Source organism: Balaenoptera ricei, chromosome 4 (genome assembly GCF_028023285.1).
Source record: "Balaenoptera ricei isolate mBalRic1 chromosome 4, mBalRic1.hap2, whole genome shotgun sequence".
NCBI classification, from domain to species: Eukaryota; Metazoa; Chordata; class Mammalia; order Artiodactyla; family Balaenopteridae; genus Balaenoptera; species Balaenoptera ricei.
This window is the reverse complement of record NC_082642.1, coordinates 77,665,853-77,681,749: the sequence shown is the minus strand read 5'-3', so window position 1 is coordinate 77,681,749 and position 15,897 is coordinate 77,665,853. Positions and strand designations below refer to the sequence as shown.

The 15,897-nt window shown below is 44.4% G+C and overlaps 1 protein-coding gene across 1 annotated transcript in view; it reads left to right on the top strand.

Annotated features, from left to right (window-relative positions):
* The first annotated feature begins 583 nt into the window (after nucleotides 1-583).
* The window catches only part of KLHL6 (kelch like family member 6), a 54,077-nt gene continuing 38,763 nt past the window's right edge, over nucleotides 584-15,897 (top strand). The window contains exon 1 of the mRNA XM_059922050.1: nucleotides 584-885. Coding sequence (XP_059778033.1) covers nucleotides 593-885 — 293 coding nt within the window. The 5' untranslated portion in view covers nucleotides 584-592. The remainder of the gene's footprint in view (nucleotides 886-15,897) is intronic.

The window sequence follows — 15,897 nt, the reverse complement described above, 5'->3', positions numbered from 1 at the left end:
TTTGGGGGGAAGGGGAACACTAATATTTACCATGACATTGTTTTCCCCTGAGCAGGGAGGAAGACAAAGACAGATGACATGCAGAGCTGATAGAAATGAGAATGCCAAAGCTAAGTGGGTTTTCCAAGGTCCCCGAGGGACTGGTCTGGGGCACATCATGGGGTCTCAGACTCCTGGGAGGAAGGAGGAGGAGGATTTGGAATGTCCCCTGCCCATCCCATCATTGACACCTTGGGATACAGAAGCACCAGAAGTATGAATGTAATAACCAGAACCAGAGGCTTCCTGCTCACGGATGTGAGGCGGGGAGGTGGACTGAAATAGCCACACAGCACTAATAGCAGACTCTGAGAAGCCACTCCTTTTCACTGGAGCTCCTTCCTACACAGCCTTCTAAGTAATTTCTAAGCTTGTGATGATTACAGAAAGAAGAAGAATAGAAGTTACTGGCGTTTGTAGTAACAGGATGAGAAAGTGCAAGACTTCCTGTTATGTGTGTGACAGCTGGTGATAAGTGGAGGGCCCTGCACAGGAAATCCGCTCAGCTTCTGCAATGTGACCTGCCTGAAACTTGGGCACTTCTTCAGTCTGGATGTTGATGGCAGGACAAAGGGGCACCTGGACCATGGACAACGTGGTAGAGAAGAGTTTGGAAGGGCCCCTGGCACCTTCTACAGATGAGCCTTCCCAGAAAAGGGGAGACCTGGTAGAAATCTTAAATGGGGATAAGGTAAAATTTGACGACACTGGACTCTCCTTAATTCTGCAGAATGGCCTGGAGACCCTCCGAGTGGAAAACGCTCTGACAGACGTCATCTTGTGTGTGGACATTCAGGAATTCTCCTGCCACCGCGTGGTGCTTGCCGCGGCCAGCAACTATTTCAGGTCAGCACGCTTAGACCAGAGTCAAATTGGGTGCAGGTCATCAGGGAAATTTGTATTGATGTGAGAGCCCAGTGTAACTAGTTGGCTCTTGCATTTATGGTTTGTATATTTATTTCTGTTTGTGTGTCTATTCAGGATTCAAAAAAGGAAGCTATTAAACGTTCAAGTTTAGAATTTAAGTCATATTAAGAGAGCTTGCATCATTTAAAGGCAATGTTTATACATTATGGTGAACCTTAATGTGTATATGTCTTTCTTCCAGAGGGTGGAAAATTACCGAAGTTATGGGGATTTTCCCTCCACCACCTGACTAGTGTGTTGGAAACATAATGCTGTCTTTGTTCACCAATAGATGTAGAGAAAACAATGTGGCCACTCATTTAAAGTTATCCAATGACTTGCTGAAAATTAGGGGTTTCTGTTTAAGTGCAGCGAGTGGGTAGGAAGGGAAAGCAGTTACAAAGGTGCTTTAGAAGTGAGAGGCCACTAGTTACAACAAATTCAAGGGATCTGGGTTCCATCCCACTCTGCCCCTTCCTGAGCCTGGGACTTGAGGCAAATCACTTAATGCTCTGAGTTTCTGTTTTGTCATCTGTAAGATGGGGACAATAATGCTTACCTCTCAGGATTATTGTGATAATTAAATATGAGGGGGAAAAGAGTCTCACATAGTGCCTAGCATCTCGTAGATGCTCAATATATCTCTGTTGAAATTCTTCGCCTCATTCTGCTTAGTTCAGCTAAGAGCTGTGTAGTGGGCAAATGCTTGGGGGTAGGAATGTGGGAGAATCAGGAACCCAGTGAATTCCGCTGGATCCAGAGTTCTCCAGATTGATGTAGACATGGTGGGAACCAGTCCCCAAGGGAAATGTGGAAGCAAAACGTATTTGGAGACCTTGAAAAAGAAATACTCTTGTAATTCTTCTTATTAAAATTCTTCTTAACTCTTTGTTCTGGCTGAGGAAATTAAAAACTGTTTACCTATGTAAATATCATGGAAGGTATTTTATTTTTTCATTTTTTGATATGCTTAGGGGAAAATCTTTGGAATTCAAAAAGCAAGGTCGACAGGTTGCTGTGGGACTGATTAGGTCCCGTATGTATACGAGGCAAGAGGGTATATGGGTTTGTAGGAAGCAGGGCCTGCTATATGCCAGACAGACAGTTATCTGATTTTATTTTTGCAACAGCATGATGAAGGTGGCTGATATGCCCTTTTACAGATGAGGAAATGGAAACCCAACATTACATATCTAGTCATTGCTGGAGCAAGGATTGAGCACATTCTAGAAATTTTTGTTTTTGTTGCAATACAAACTGCCTCTAGATTGGAGGCTTTATTCCACAAGAAGTATATAAAAGGTAAAGTGTAGGCACGGCCATAATGCTGGGTTGACATAGATAAACACATTATTCACTCTACCAATATTGATCATATGATTTCACATTGATCACAACCCCTTTCAGAAATGAATGAGAGTCAACTTAGCTGATGTGCTGAGCACTCACTTTCAGGTTTATTCTTTTTGTTTTGGGTCACTAGAAAACTGTTATTATAAAATATATGCCCGATTAGCAATTTCATTAGCTGCTTGACCTGGCTATGAAACAGGACCGCTGGTTGTGTGCTCTTGAGTACATCAATGCTTTCTCCAGTCCTGGGGTTTCTCAGTCTAAACAGAAGGTGTTTGGGCCCAGGTCTTTCCAACCCTGCTGATGTAGGATGCTTAGGGAAAGTGTGTGCCAGCCCCAGAGGCAGTAACGGGCAACGAGAAGTTGGAGGCAGCCATGCGGTGCACTGTCTGCCTGTGGATGAAGAGTCTCTTCCCAAGCTGCGTGGTTACGAAGGGAAATTCCTTCCATTCTCTTTTGATTCTTATTTTGGTATTTCCAAGGTGACTGTCCTCCTATAATGACCACAGTCCTGGAGACAAGATTCATTTTTCTGGTACTACTATTAAAAATAACTTCTGTTGTTGAATACTTATTGTGGGCCAGGCCCTGTGCCACCTGTGTCACATACACTGTCCCACTTAACCCTCGTGACAACCCCCCTGAGGTGGGGAGTTGTCTCCCCATTTCCAGATGAGGAACCAAAACTTGGAGTGTCTCAGTTAACACAGTGCCCAAGTGGGACTTGGACTGACATTAAGTCTGACATTGCCTCACCGCCTGTCTTGCTTTGTTTCTAAGATTTTGAAAAGGGTTGGTAGCCAAGTTCCTCTTATGCTCAGACTTTGAAAGGACAGAAAGTCTGCTCTGTCTGAGAAGCTTCTGAAACAGCCCTCTGTGCTCTGGAGGGCCTGAAGCTGGTTATAAAATTATGTAGGGTTTTTTTTCTTTATTCATTGAGAAAAATAATTTCCACTAAGTGATTGAACCATAGTTTATTTAACCAATCCTCTGTTAATAGACATTTGGATTGTTTCAAATTTTTTGCTATTATAAACAATGTTATAATAAATAATCTTATACGTCATTTCATATGCATTCAGGAGTGTCTGGGGTTGCATTTCTAAAAGAGGGTTTGCTGAGTCAAAGAGAAATGTATCTGCGGTTTTAGTGGATATTGCCAGATTCTTCTTAATAGGGGTTCAATAATTTTGCACTCCCCATGGCCTTGCCGAAAGAGGATGGCATCTAATTTTGGGGTTTTTCCCAATCTGATAGATGAGAAACAGTATCTCAGGTTAGTTTTAATTTGTATTTCTCTTATTTTTTATAAGGTCAAACATCTTTTCGTATGTTTAAGGGTCATCTGCAGTTCTATTTCTATGAACTCTCATTTCATAACCTTTCAAACTTTCATTTATATCTTTTTAAATCAAAATTAATTTTTATCAAAGTACTATGTGCAAATAGTTAACAAAGAGTCAAATAGTATTTAAATTAAAAAATTTTTTTTAAATTATTTATTTATTTATTTATTTATGGTTGTGCTGGGTCTTCGTTTTTGTGCGAGGGCTTTCTCTAGTTGCGGCGAGCGCGGGCCACTCTTCATCGCGGTGCGCGGGCCTCTCACTATCGCGGCCTCTCTTGTTGCGGAGCACAGGCTCCAGATGCGCAGGCTCGGTAATAGTGGCTCACGGGCCCAGCCGCTCCGCGGCATGTGGGATTTTCCCAGACCAGGGCTCGAACCCGTGTCGCCTGCATTGGCAGGCAGATTCTCAACGACTGCGCCACCAGGGAAGCCCTCAAATAGTATTTAAAGGCTTATAATGAAAACCAAAAATTCCTCTTCACTTCCTCCACCCTTCAGTCTTGGTCACTAGAGCCCACCATTTTCAAAATTTAGCTGTTTCTGTTTCTTCTGGTATTATATTTATATTTCTACAAAATACTCTTATACTGCTCTTCCTTCATTTCTCAGTGTTAGACATCATTTATTAATTTTCTAGTAGGTCTGATAAGGATTTAGCACTTATACCTAACTCCCTTCCCTTCCCTATAATCTCTCAGTATAATGTTATCACATTTTTGATACACTTGGATTAAGAGTTTACATTATATCTATGAAAACGTTGTTTCCTGTTGAGCCAAATTGTGTTTTATGATTACATTTTCTTTCTTGTAAACCTTCTTGTCTTTCCTGAAGTTAATAATTCACTCTTTTTTCCATTTGCTTAGTTTTCGGGGTATCTTTTGCTCACAGCCTCTCCACAGTGATCTTTCATGTGGTCCAAATGCATCAGAGGATCTACCACTTCTTTATCACTTCCATTACCCTATACAGCTTCTCTGAACCTGCTGCCCAGTTGTTGTCTAGCTGCATATGTAACCACGGTGGCTGTAAATAGGAGCTATATTAGTAACTCAGACAATGTAGGTCCCTTTGGGGGCCTATTTAAAAGTCTGCAATGGAATGAGGAATCTGAGAAAACACGTAGAGTTAAGGCTGAGAAAAGGGTGAGGGAGAACAAAGCTTAGAAAAATCGAGGGAAGCACAGATTTAACATTTATAATAATGTTTTTTTTTAAGTTTATAAGATTACTAGTGTCTTTTATAAGATTGCTCCAAGGCTGCCATTTGTGTTTTGCCTCTGGACAGGTCCCCAGATCAAAGTCATTAGAAGCGCTTGTGCATCCTGCATACAGGGCCCCACTTCCCAAGTGATCTCCATTTAAGCCAGTGGTTCTGTCCATTTGCAGGGGAGCAACTCACTGCAGAATATGGCAAATTCTGATGTTGACCCATGAGGGCAACCATGCTGTGATTCCCAGGGTTGGCAGAGGGAGGGGGATAGCGCTGATGTAGGGAGGGGTCATCAGGCTACTCAGTCCTACGTGATGGCTGGCTCTTCCTACATGAATATATAAGCTTCCAGGCTGAGGCTGTCAACAGCAAGTTCCTTTGTTGCTGCTCCTTGGCCCCTGCCTTGTACCTCAGTACCTCAGTCTCTGGGTTTGGTTCCCTGAAGCTATGATGAGGGGACTTTAACCACTAGCTACAAAAATCAAGTACAAGGCCAGGAATGGGAAGGGTATTGTGGGCACAACCTATGAATTGGATGGCAGAAAGGGGGGCAAGAGGCTACTCATAATTTCTGTTTATATGTAATCCTTTGCATTTTCTCCATAATGACATAAGATATCTAGAAAGGAGCCAGTAAGTGCAGGGGATAGAATAAACAAGGTTGAGTTACAGCCATCTGGGTCTGGATTGAAAATCTGGCTAATGGCAAAAACATTGAGGATTGCTACTGCCACAGTGGGTACTGCTGATGAACTCAAATGGACTGGTGATTGTACTTCTGGCATTGGGTTCTGTATTTTACACTTTAACATTGTCCTTTTGGCAGAACCAATATGGTGGTTAATATTTAAGTACAATAGGTCTATAATCTCTTATCTGCAATTTCAAAATCCCCAAAGTGCTGAAAACGGAAAAGTTTTTCATAATTTATTAGATGGCCAAATCCAGCTGGAACCCCACTCATCTCCTCTTCTGAACTGAGAGGAGGCTACTTAGAGTCTTTATTATTTCACTTAGGACAACTATTCATATATTCACTGCTGAGGTGCTAATGTGTTCCATTAAGGAGTGCTGGAGGTACTATGTAGTATTCATGATATGGTAATAGCCAAACAATTCTGAATGCCAAAGCACATCCAGCTGCAAGATTTTAGGGTAAGGGATTATGGAACTTTCTGATAAAGTTAATTTTCATTTTGGTATTGTTCTTCTACATTTTTCATCTGCATATTTTAATACACTTGTAAACATAGTTTATGTATAATTTGCATCTTGCTTTGCACCCTTTTTGCTTATAACCTTTCCCCCGTAGTGCTCCATAGTTTTCATAACTACTATTTATTTATTTATATAGCTACCATTTTTAACAGAAGCATAATATGAAAATCATTCATCGTGAATATAGGTTGCTTCCAAAATTTTGTTTTTATAAAGTATGTAGTAATAAACACCTTGTATTAAGTACTTTTCACAGCTTGGAAAGTGGAAAGGTTAACATTTTTTTAGCATTCATTGCATGCCAGAACTTTGCTGGATTCTTTTTCATTTTATTTAATCTTCACAATGTTGGCAATCTCCATTTCACCCTCCAGCGAATTCACTTTGCTAGGAAGAACGGTTTCCCTATTGGGATCCAAACTGAAAACAGACCTCTCCACTGGGCAGAAATATGGCTGTTAGGACATTTCCTGTGCAAGACCATCAATTCCCCTTCCCTGCCATGCACTAGTGTGGCCTACATAAGCTGAAAATGAGGAGAAGATGTAAAAATTATTGCCTCTGTGTGCTTGCACACACATGCACAGGCAGGATATAGTAGGAACACTCACCCAGTTTGTGTCTGGGGGCTGAGCTGACAGATGCTGGTAGCAAAGACCCAGCATGCCTTAGGGCACTGGCCTGGGTCAAAGCGCTAAGTGAGAAATAAGGAGGCAGGTCAGGGTGTGAGGTGAAGAGACAGTATGCTTTCAAAGTATAGGACCTCAAGAACGTACGGGACATCATTGGGGCTGGAACCAATAACTGTTGATATAGTGGAAAGAACACTATCTTAAAGTTCTGTCACTGGAATCTGAGTCCAGACCCTGCCACTTCTTGGCTGTGCAAATGTTGGAGGAATCGTCTGGATCCTCTGAGGCTCAGCACCATTATCAACAATACAGTGAGGCTGATGATTTGTGTCTACCTATCCCTGTGAGTTATTGTGAAATACACATAATAAAACAGATTCACTCATACATTTATTTGCCTAAACATTTTATGCATGGTAATAAGTCATATTTCTTAGTTCCAAGGAATAGAAATCAATTGGCTCTTTTTGTTTGTTTGTTTGTTTTGTTTGTTTGTTTGTTTTGGCTCTTTTGAGAAGGGGATGTAGGTAGGTAACTCACAGAATCCTCCAGAAGGCTGGAGTACCAAACTCAGAAAACAGACAGGAGCAAGGGAGGCCAGGCAGTGGCCAGGACCACAACCTAAAGCCACCTAGAACCCTTGTGGGGAGGACTCCCTTGCTGCTGCAGGACCTTGGAGGCCAATGCTAGCACGGCTGTGGCCCCTGGCACTGCTGCCACTGCAGTCTCGGGAAACTGGAGGCTGCTGCTGCTTCTGCTGCCTCTACCAGAACAGGTTTTCCTCTGTTCCTGCCTCTGCACCACCAGCTCCCAGTTCATGGCCTGGTGTTGGTTTAGCTGATTGGTCAAGTCTGAGTTACACATGTTTAGGGTATTAACTGTGACAAGCTGGAAAGTGAGCATCTGGCTTTGCAGCTTCTGGATAGGGAAGTGGCTTCTGCCACAAACTACATCTCATTCAGAGGGAGATTTGCCACACTTCAGGAGGGTTTCAGATGCTGGGCAACCAAAAATTGCCAAGGGTCCGTTATATGCAGCGACTATGTGACAGGCCTGCATCAGAGGCAGAATAGGGCTTAAAGTAGTATGAGATAAACAAGTATTAGGGAATTCCACTGCTCTTGTTACATATGCATCAGAGATAAGGATTCTGAGATCCTAGAAGACAAGAGGACAATTACTTGCACTTTCCTTCCTCCTGTCCCTCCAAGTTGTGGGTAGCTCTGGGCATACCTGTGAGAGTACATGGCATCACCCATCATATATGGACTAGAATCAAGCTGAAAGCGTGAGCGACCACTGCAGTAGCTGGCATTCAGCAGACGCCCTGCAAATGTTTGACATGAATAAAAACTTGATATTCCTCCTGCAGGTTCTGTCACTAAGCGGCATCCTGGTCAGAGCAGGAAGTCCTCAAAGAGTTGGGAGGCCATTGCACAACTTTAGAAAAGGGAAGGATGATAAAGTGTGGTCACCATAGGAAAAATTAGAAGGAGCAGTGAGAACATCCAAATGCTTCAGAATGTTGTGGATTCAATAGGTCACTCATGTGGCCATCTGGACACAGATGTGCTATGCCTACAAAGTGACTCCTGCAGACCTTTCTTAGGATTGGAAGATGCTGGGCAGAGGTTGCTGCCTTAGGGCAGAAGTGCAATCAGGTCATTTGAATTTTCAATAAAATGTAAGCTCTATCATCTCCACCCTGGTGTCTAGGGCATGTGGATCTTCTTTCAATCAAGAACAGAAAAAAATATTCTTCTCCAGTTTTGAATAATGTTCCGTGCAGCATTCAACTAAAACACAACAGAGAAATACTTTAATCATTTACATCTTAATTTCTGAGCTTTATCCCTGCATCAAGTACATGGATATGTAACAGTCTCTTTATGAAAATGCCTTTACAGAACTAAATTCTAGTATAGTAAATGCCAAACAGTCCCTGAGAAGAGATGGCCAGATGCAGAACATCTGTGTTTTTGGTAAAACCTCCTTGGAGCTCACCATCCATCTCATTGCTCAATGTTCCTGTATTAGTCAGCATTCCCCTGGTTGCAAGGGATAGGAACTCAAAGTCAAACCAGCTTAGGCAAAAGAGGAAGGTATTTGGTCACATAACCAAAGCATAGGAAGGGCCAGAATATAGCAGAGCCAAGGAGGAAGAGGAACAAAGGCCTTGAATGCAGTCAGGGAGATTTCTTCCCAACCATTTGGCTTCTCTCTCAGATAGGATTACTCAGGTGCACTTCTGCCTCATGATGGGGAATTTGCCTGTTGGCAGCTCTGAGACTCAATTCTCCCAGCTTTTGTTCTAGGGAGAAACTGAGAGGCTAGCTTCAGTTTGAAAGTCCCCAGGAAAGACTGACTGGCTCAGTTCCATTCAATTACCCAGTCCTAGACCATGATTGGCTCAGTTCCATTCAATTACCCAGTCCTAGACCAATCACCGTCAGGAACATGGGGCACAACGATCAGCCCAACTTAGCTCAGGAGTCTATTGTTGGATGAAGAGGTGAGTGTGTGTGTGTGTGTGTGTGTGTGTGACACAGAGAGAGAGAGAGAGAGAGAGATGTCTATAAAAAGGTGACAGCTCCTACTTGAACCACATAGTTTGAGTGAGACCTGGGTGGGGAGAAGAGCATTTTCCAGAAAGAGGAGGGGGGGTACTGGACAAAAGGAAAAATAAATATCCATTAGAGACGGATAACAGATCCTGGCTTACTTTTTAATTAGCCAACTTGTTATACCTCTGTATTTGCTTTGGCTGTCAGGAAGTTCAGTGCATTAGCTTTCCTTAGCCTAGGTTTCCATTATATATTCTCCTCCTACTTTAATTCCTTAGTTCTTATCTTCTTATTTTTTGTTGTTACTGTTTTATTTTATAATACCTCTGCTGCTTTAGTATAAGCCGTCTCAAGTTCTTTTGGAGAAGTCATTTCTGTATAAAGATAAATCCCCGTTGCTATGAAAGAATATCATTTAGCCAACCTATATGTCCTCTGCCAGCTGTAAGGATTCTTTTATTCTTTTAGTACATGTAACTTTTATGGAAAGCTTCAAGGCCACAATAATTGCAGGAGTGCTGACACTGTTATGACTTTAAAACACAATCAGGGACTTCCCTGGTGGTCCAGTGGTTAAGACTCCTTGCTTCCACTGCAGGGGGTATGGGTTCCATCCTTGTTGGGGAACTAAGATCCCGCATGCCATGCGGCCAAAAAAAAAACCACACTATCAAACCCAAAGTTGCATCATAGCTTTTTCTGAGGAGACACGCAGGGATCTATAAAAATTAACAATCAGCAGCTTTGCATATAATGATCCAGGTCTAGGGTCAAGTAAGAGCTGACTGGCATTCAAGAGACCATGTCATGTAGAGCAAGCTCAGGCTTGCAGGGGGCTGGTGTTGGGGGAATTAGGGGAGGAGCAGATGCCTGGTGAATAGTTCCAGGAAGGTGAGGTTGGGGGACACAGCGCACGAAAGAAACAGGACAAAGAGAATGGAGATCAGGAAATTTAGGAAAGTTCTCAAATGACTGGCAGTATCCTTAAAGCTCAGGATAGCAGGTTGGCTTGGCAGACGATGTCTATTTTACAGATGACGCCGAAGAAGGAGCGGGGGAGAATTCTTAGTAATTGCTGTGAAAAACTACACTCCTCCCACACTTCTTCGTGTACCACTAGTGATCTGTAGGCCTTTAATTGAGGAACACCAGATCATATAACCTCTCTTAAGGTGCAAATATCTGGGGGTTGGGGGCACAAAATATTAAGCTTTCAATACTATGGTATTGAGCGGGTTTAGTGAAATTCCACCCACTTACCCATTCATGTATTCATTCAACTGGCACAAATTTATCAAGGCCAGGCACTGAGTGTACAAAGATGAATGAGTTATGGTTCTTGCTTGACTTCGAAATCACAATAAGTTGGAAGAGAGAGACAGGTAAATCAATGTTTCAGTACTGGGTAATAAGGGATATGATAGAGCTCTGCTTATGGAAGGGGCATGGAATTGTTACCGACCCTTTAGAGTCGTGCCCCAACAAGGGTCCTCCTGCCTGGTGTCGCTCGTGCCCATAGAACGAGACTGAGTTTGGTTCTGAAGCAAAGGAAAGGTTTATTCTTTGATCAGAGAATGGAGAAGTGCCAGCCGTCACTCTAGAGCACGTACTCTCCCGAGAGGCCATGGGTGGGGCTGCTTTTATAAGACTCTCTTCGGAGGGGAGGGTACCGAGTTCTCGCTGGGCTGGCGCAGGGGCACTGCTCACATTCCGAATTGCAGCGCGGGGCACAGCATCTCTGCACACAATTCAAGGGCCCCCCGTCCTCTTGAACTGCGGTGTTGAGCGCAGCGCTTCTGCTCACAGTCTGGGAGCTGAGGCGTCCAGCCCGGTGTTTCTGCCCAGGGAACTCTAATCCGACGAGTTAGGTGCAAGGCCTGTGCACACGACCTCCTACAGGCAAACTAAACACAAAAGAAGATGTTAGACCTTATCTTATCAGCTAGATTCCATCTTATTTTTCCCTGGGGACCCCAGTGGGCTTTGCCAGTGAAAAAGTCAGACTGGAGAAAAAGCAGTCAGCGAAGGCTTCCTGGAGGAGGGGATATCTGAGCAGAGTTTTAAATGATGAGTAGGCATTGGGCCAACGGGACCAAGAAAAGGGGAGAAAGGGAGCAGTGTTCCAGGCCAAAAAAAGCCACATCTGGGAAAGTATCATGCAGCGTAAGGACAGGGACCACAGGTAGAAGATTAAAGTTGGGGTAAAGAATATGTGTGGGCCAAGAAGGCCAAGAGAGATGGGCAGGGTAGGGTAGCATGAAAAGTTTGTTGGGTTAGGATGGAGAGTTTGAAATGTACCTTATAGGAAGTGGGAAGCCGGGGAAGAGTGTTTAATGAGGAGAGTGAGCCAACCACTCTGTTAACCCTTTGGGCGGTGATGTGGAGGCCCTGATAATCTAGGGAGACCCTCAGGTGGTTGCAGAAATTACAGGTAGAGGAAATGAGGTCGGAATTAAGGCTGAGGCAGTGGGGATGGGGAGACAGTCTCAAGTGACATTCTGAGTCCTCTCTAAGGGCCCGCAAGGCAGCCAGACAACAGAGAGCCGGACAGAAAGGAGGGGGGAAGCACTGACTGGTGAGAAGGGGAGGAAGAAAGCAGGGCTGGGGGACTGGAAGACAAACCATTCTTCTCTGAGCTTCAAGACTGGAAGGAGAAAGAGAAGGTAGTGTAATTTTATCAGTCCTCCACCCACCCGTGCCACCCCATTGTAGAGCAAAACCTGGAAACAGAACAAGTAATTTCTTTCTTTCTTTCTTTTTTAAAGATTTGTTTATTATTTATTTATTTATTTAATTTATTTTTTTGGCTGCATTTGATCTTAGTTGCGGCACGCGGGATCTTCGTTGAGGCATGCTGATATTTCGTTGCGGTGCGTGGGCTCTTTGTTGTGGTGTGTGGGCTTCTCTCTAGTTGCAGTGTGCGGGTTTTCTCTCTCTAGTTGTGGTGCGTGGGCTCCAGAGCATGTGGGCTTTGTAGTTTGCGGCGCTTGGGCTCTAGTTGAGGCACGCGAGCTCAGTAGTTGTGGTGTGCGGGCTTCTCTCTAGTTGTGGCGTGCGGGTTTTTTCTCTCTCTAGTTGTGATGCGGGCTCCGGAGCACGTGGGCTCTCTAGTTGAGGAGCACAGGCTCAGTAGTTGTGGAACGCAGGCTTAGTTGCCCCGAGGCATGTGGGATCTTAGTTCCCTGACCAGGGATCAAACCCACGTCCCCTGCATTGTAAGGCGGATTCTTTACCACTGGACCACCAGGGAAGTCCCATAACAAGTAATTTCAAAGTAACTCAAGCTCTGAACTGGTGTGTGTGCGTTTTTAACACTTTGAGGGAGACACACACCACAGCTATTAAAATCTGTTCCCCTCTCTTATCCACATCTCTGATCGCTGCTGGCTTTTAGGATATCTTTGTATGAATTTTAAAAGTTCTGTCTGGGTGGACCAGTTAGAAATATGTGCTTCTTTCCCTGGGGACTGTTGCTGTCCACATCAGGGCTCAAGGCTTGGTGAGTGCAGATGGATGTCAGCCCCAACTCTGGCCCCGTCTGGGCAGCCCTGAGGATACCCCAGCCTGAGGTAACTCCTCCTTTGCCACTTGCTTCAAAACTCCTCTCCATCCCCAGCTAGAAGATCTCCTTTCGTCCTCCCACTTTCTTCTGGATTCTGTATCATAAAAGCCCAAAGAACAGGCCTGGCAGTCCAGATTCCTCTGTGGCAGCTGGTGGTGGGAGAAGTCTGGAACACATATATGATCATCTTTGCCCTGTCACAGTAGGGATAACTTTTAAGACTGGGGAAGCCTCAACATTTGAATACCTTGTGGTGAAGATTGGGACCAGTTCGCATGTTTTTAAGTGGTCAGAGCCAGGGAACGCTCAGAAAAATCTCTAAGCAGAGGCTGATCCTTGATTTCTGGATAATGACATGGAGGCCATAAGGAAACCAACGTGGGGTACTGGGGGGTGGGGTTGAGATGGAAAATGTTTGGAAAAAGAGAGTGACAAGGAGCCTCCAGGGCAACAGCCTAGTCAGGATGTGGCAGTGTGTAGCAAGCACAAATGTTGACTCTGCTCCCAGACCAAGGGAAGTGAGAATCAGAGCAGACCTCATTGAAGAGGGTTGTGAGGGAAGCGGTATTTCGTTAGCAGAAGCCAGGTTTCACCTTTGGGCGAGGAAGTGGAAGATGTGCAAAAGCAAATTAAGGTGAAGAACAACCACGATGTTTTGTAATGTAAAATCTCAGATAGGAAGGCTTAGGATAAACACCATGGGCTTGGGGTTCTGATTTGGAGAATCACTGGAAAATATAGTTCTTCACACACATAGTTTGCTCCAATCAATTGGTCTTGGAGGTCCTTGTTATTTATTCTCATGGCAGTTAGAGGAGAAATGTGGGTTTGGAGACAAGGGGAGTCCACTTGGCCTACAGGAACAAGTATAGGACTGAGCTGCATGTGTAGCTTCCTTTTCATCCATCCATCCAACAAATATTGAGTGCCTACTATGGGCCAGTAAATAAGAAGTGAGAGAGAAATAAAATCCAACCCTTGCCATTAAGATCCTCATGAATCTAATAGAGGGAAAAGACACATTAAAAATAGGCCCTATAGAGTGTACATAGAGAGTCCTGTCTGCAGCCCAAAGGTGTTGACGTAAACAGAGGCACATGTTGGAAACTGCTAGCTATTGATACATCATGGGATGGGGAAGTGGTGCACAGATCAGACTGTGAAGAGCCTTGTATAGCAATGTTGAGAGTACTTTAACATTTCTTTTTCTGGGCACTTTTTATTTAGTCTTCTTTAACATTTGGTCCCATTTTTTATTCAGGATTTCTCTTGTCCATTTGTGTCAGTCAGGACTGTGCATTGCAAACGGCAGATATTCAGTTCAAATTGGTTCAAGCATATAAAAAAAGAATTTATTTGCTCACATGATTTAAAAGTCCAGTGGTATTGGTTTCAGGGTTAGTTGGATCATTGTGCTCATATAATGTGATCAGGGCTCAGTTTCACAGTCTGTCTCTTGTCTCTCCTTTGTGTTGGTCTCTCTCTCAGGGGGGTCTTCACACATGGAAGCAAGAAGGTCTCCAGCAGCTCTGAACTTTTATTTCTCTCAGCTCAGCAACTGCAGTGGGAAGAGAGCTTCTCTTTCCCAATAATTCCAGAGAAAGTTCTGGAATTGGTTTCAATTGGACTGGCTTCTTCCTGTGCCCACCTGTGACCCAATCACTGTGGCTTGGGAGACATCCTACCAGACTGGTATTGGAGGAGGGGTCGTTCCCCAAAGGAAAATCTGGTTCCTCCTCCTAAAGTGATTAGGAATGATGTTGGGCAGCCAAAACAAGAACTTTCCATTATATCTTTGTGGCTGAATCATTGCTGAATTCTGGCCACAAGCATTTGCTGTGACTGATGTTGATCCTGCCTGACCTTGCAGGTCAGTACAAGCCCTTCTTTCTGTCACAAATTTGGATGGGCTGAGGCCATCCATGGCATGCAGAGGCCTCAGCAATGGTCCAGTAGGGCTGAGAGGGACTCTGATTCTATAGAAACATGGCTGGCGTTCTGGTCCCCTAGGGGTACATGTTCAGCATCCTTGAGGAATGGTGAACTTGGGCAAGGAGCTTAGGAGAGGCAGTTCTTTTGAGGTCTGATGATGCTTAGAGTCAGGTGGGGGCAGCTCTGGGCTCCCAGCTCGTCTGTCAGTTTGGGGCAAATACTGAGCCAGCAGCTGTGAATTCAGGGAGCTGACTCCAGGCCCCAGAGAGAGCCAACAAAGTGCTGTTAGTCATGTCTCTGGAGTGGAAAGAGAGATGCCCATGAACCTCCCAATCCTTCTCTGAAGACATCCCTCCAGTTGTGTGAGATTTACATGTGCACAGCAGATAAGAACTGGGAATTGTGCACTGTTTGTGACTAATAGGGTTTTGCCACCACATCCTGTTTCAGAACTACTACATCTAATGAAATGTGTTACTTGAGTATAAGCTGCGGGGGCTCTGTATAAACAGCTAAGTTAGAGAAAGACTTAAGAGGCCAGGACAAGACCTGCTTCCATCTAAAACCCCACCAGGTTGGGAAGTGGAAGAGGAGTACTACCCCCATCCCCACTTCCAATTTGGGGGCCAGCCCTAGGCCTCATGGAATTCTAGGAGGACTGGATCTCAGAAGATGAGAATCTACAGGGAGGGAAGACTTTCAAGGACATGTCTGTCCCAGAACCACAGCCAGTTATTTCCTCGACCTGGACCTTTGTCCAATCTCCTCATTCTCAGGGTGAGCCAAGGGGAGCTGGGCTGGAAAGTGAGGTGACCTCTCTCTAGGGCATTGGTTCTTAAACTTTGGTTTCCAAAACAATTATAGGTGGGGGCCGGGTGAGCTGAATAACGTTCATATTCCCACTGCCAGAGATTTTGATTCAGTAGGTCTAGGGTGGGTGAGGTTCAGAATTCTGCATTCTTAGCAAACACCCCAGGAATTCTGATGCAAGCTATCCATGGAATATACTTTGAGACCCACTGTCCTTGAGGCTGGAGTGTCTGCAGGCCAAGGATGTGGGCAGGACTCATGTGTTGGGACAGGGTCTACGTGGTAGGGCTTAGGGAACAGCTTGAGGTCAGAAACTTGGCT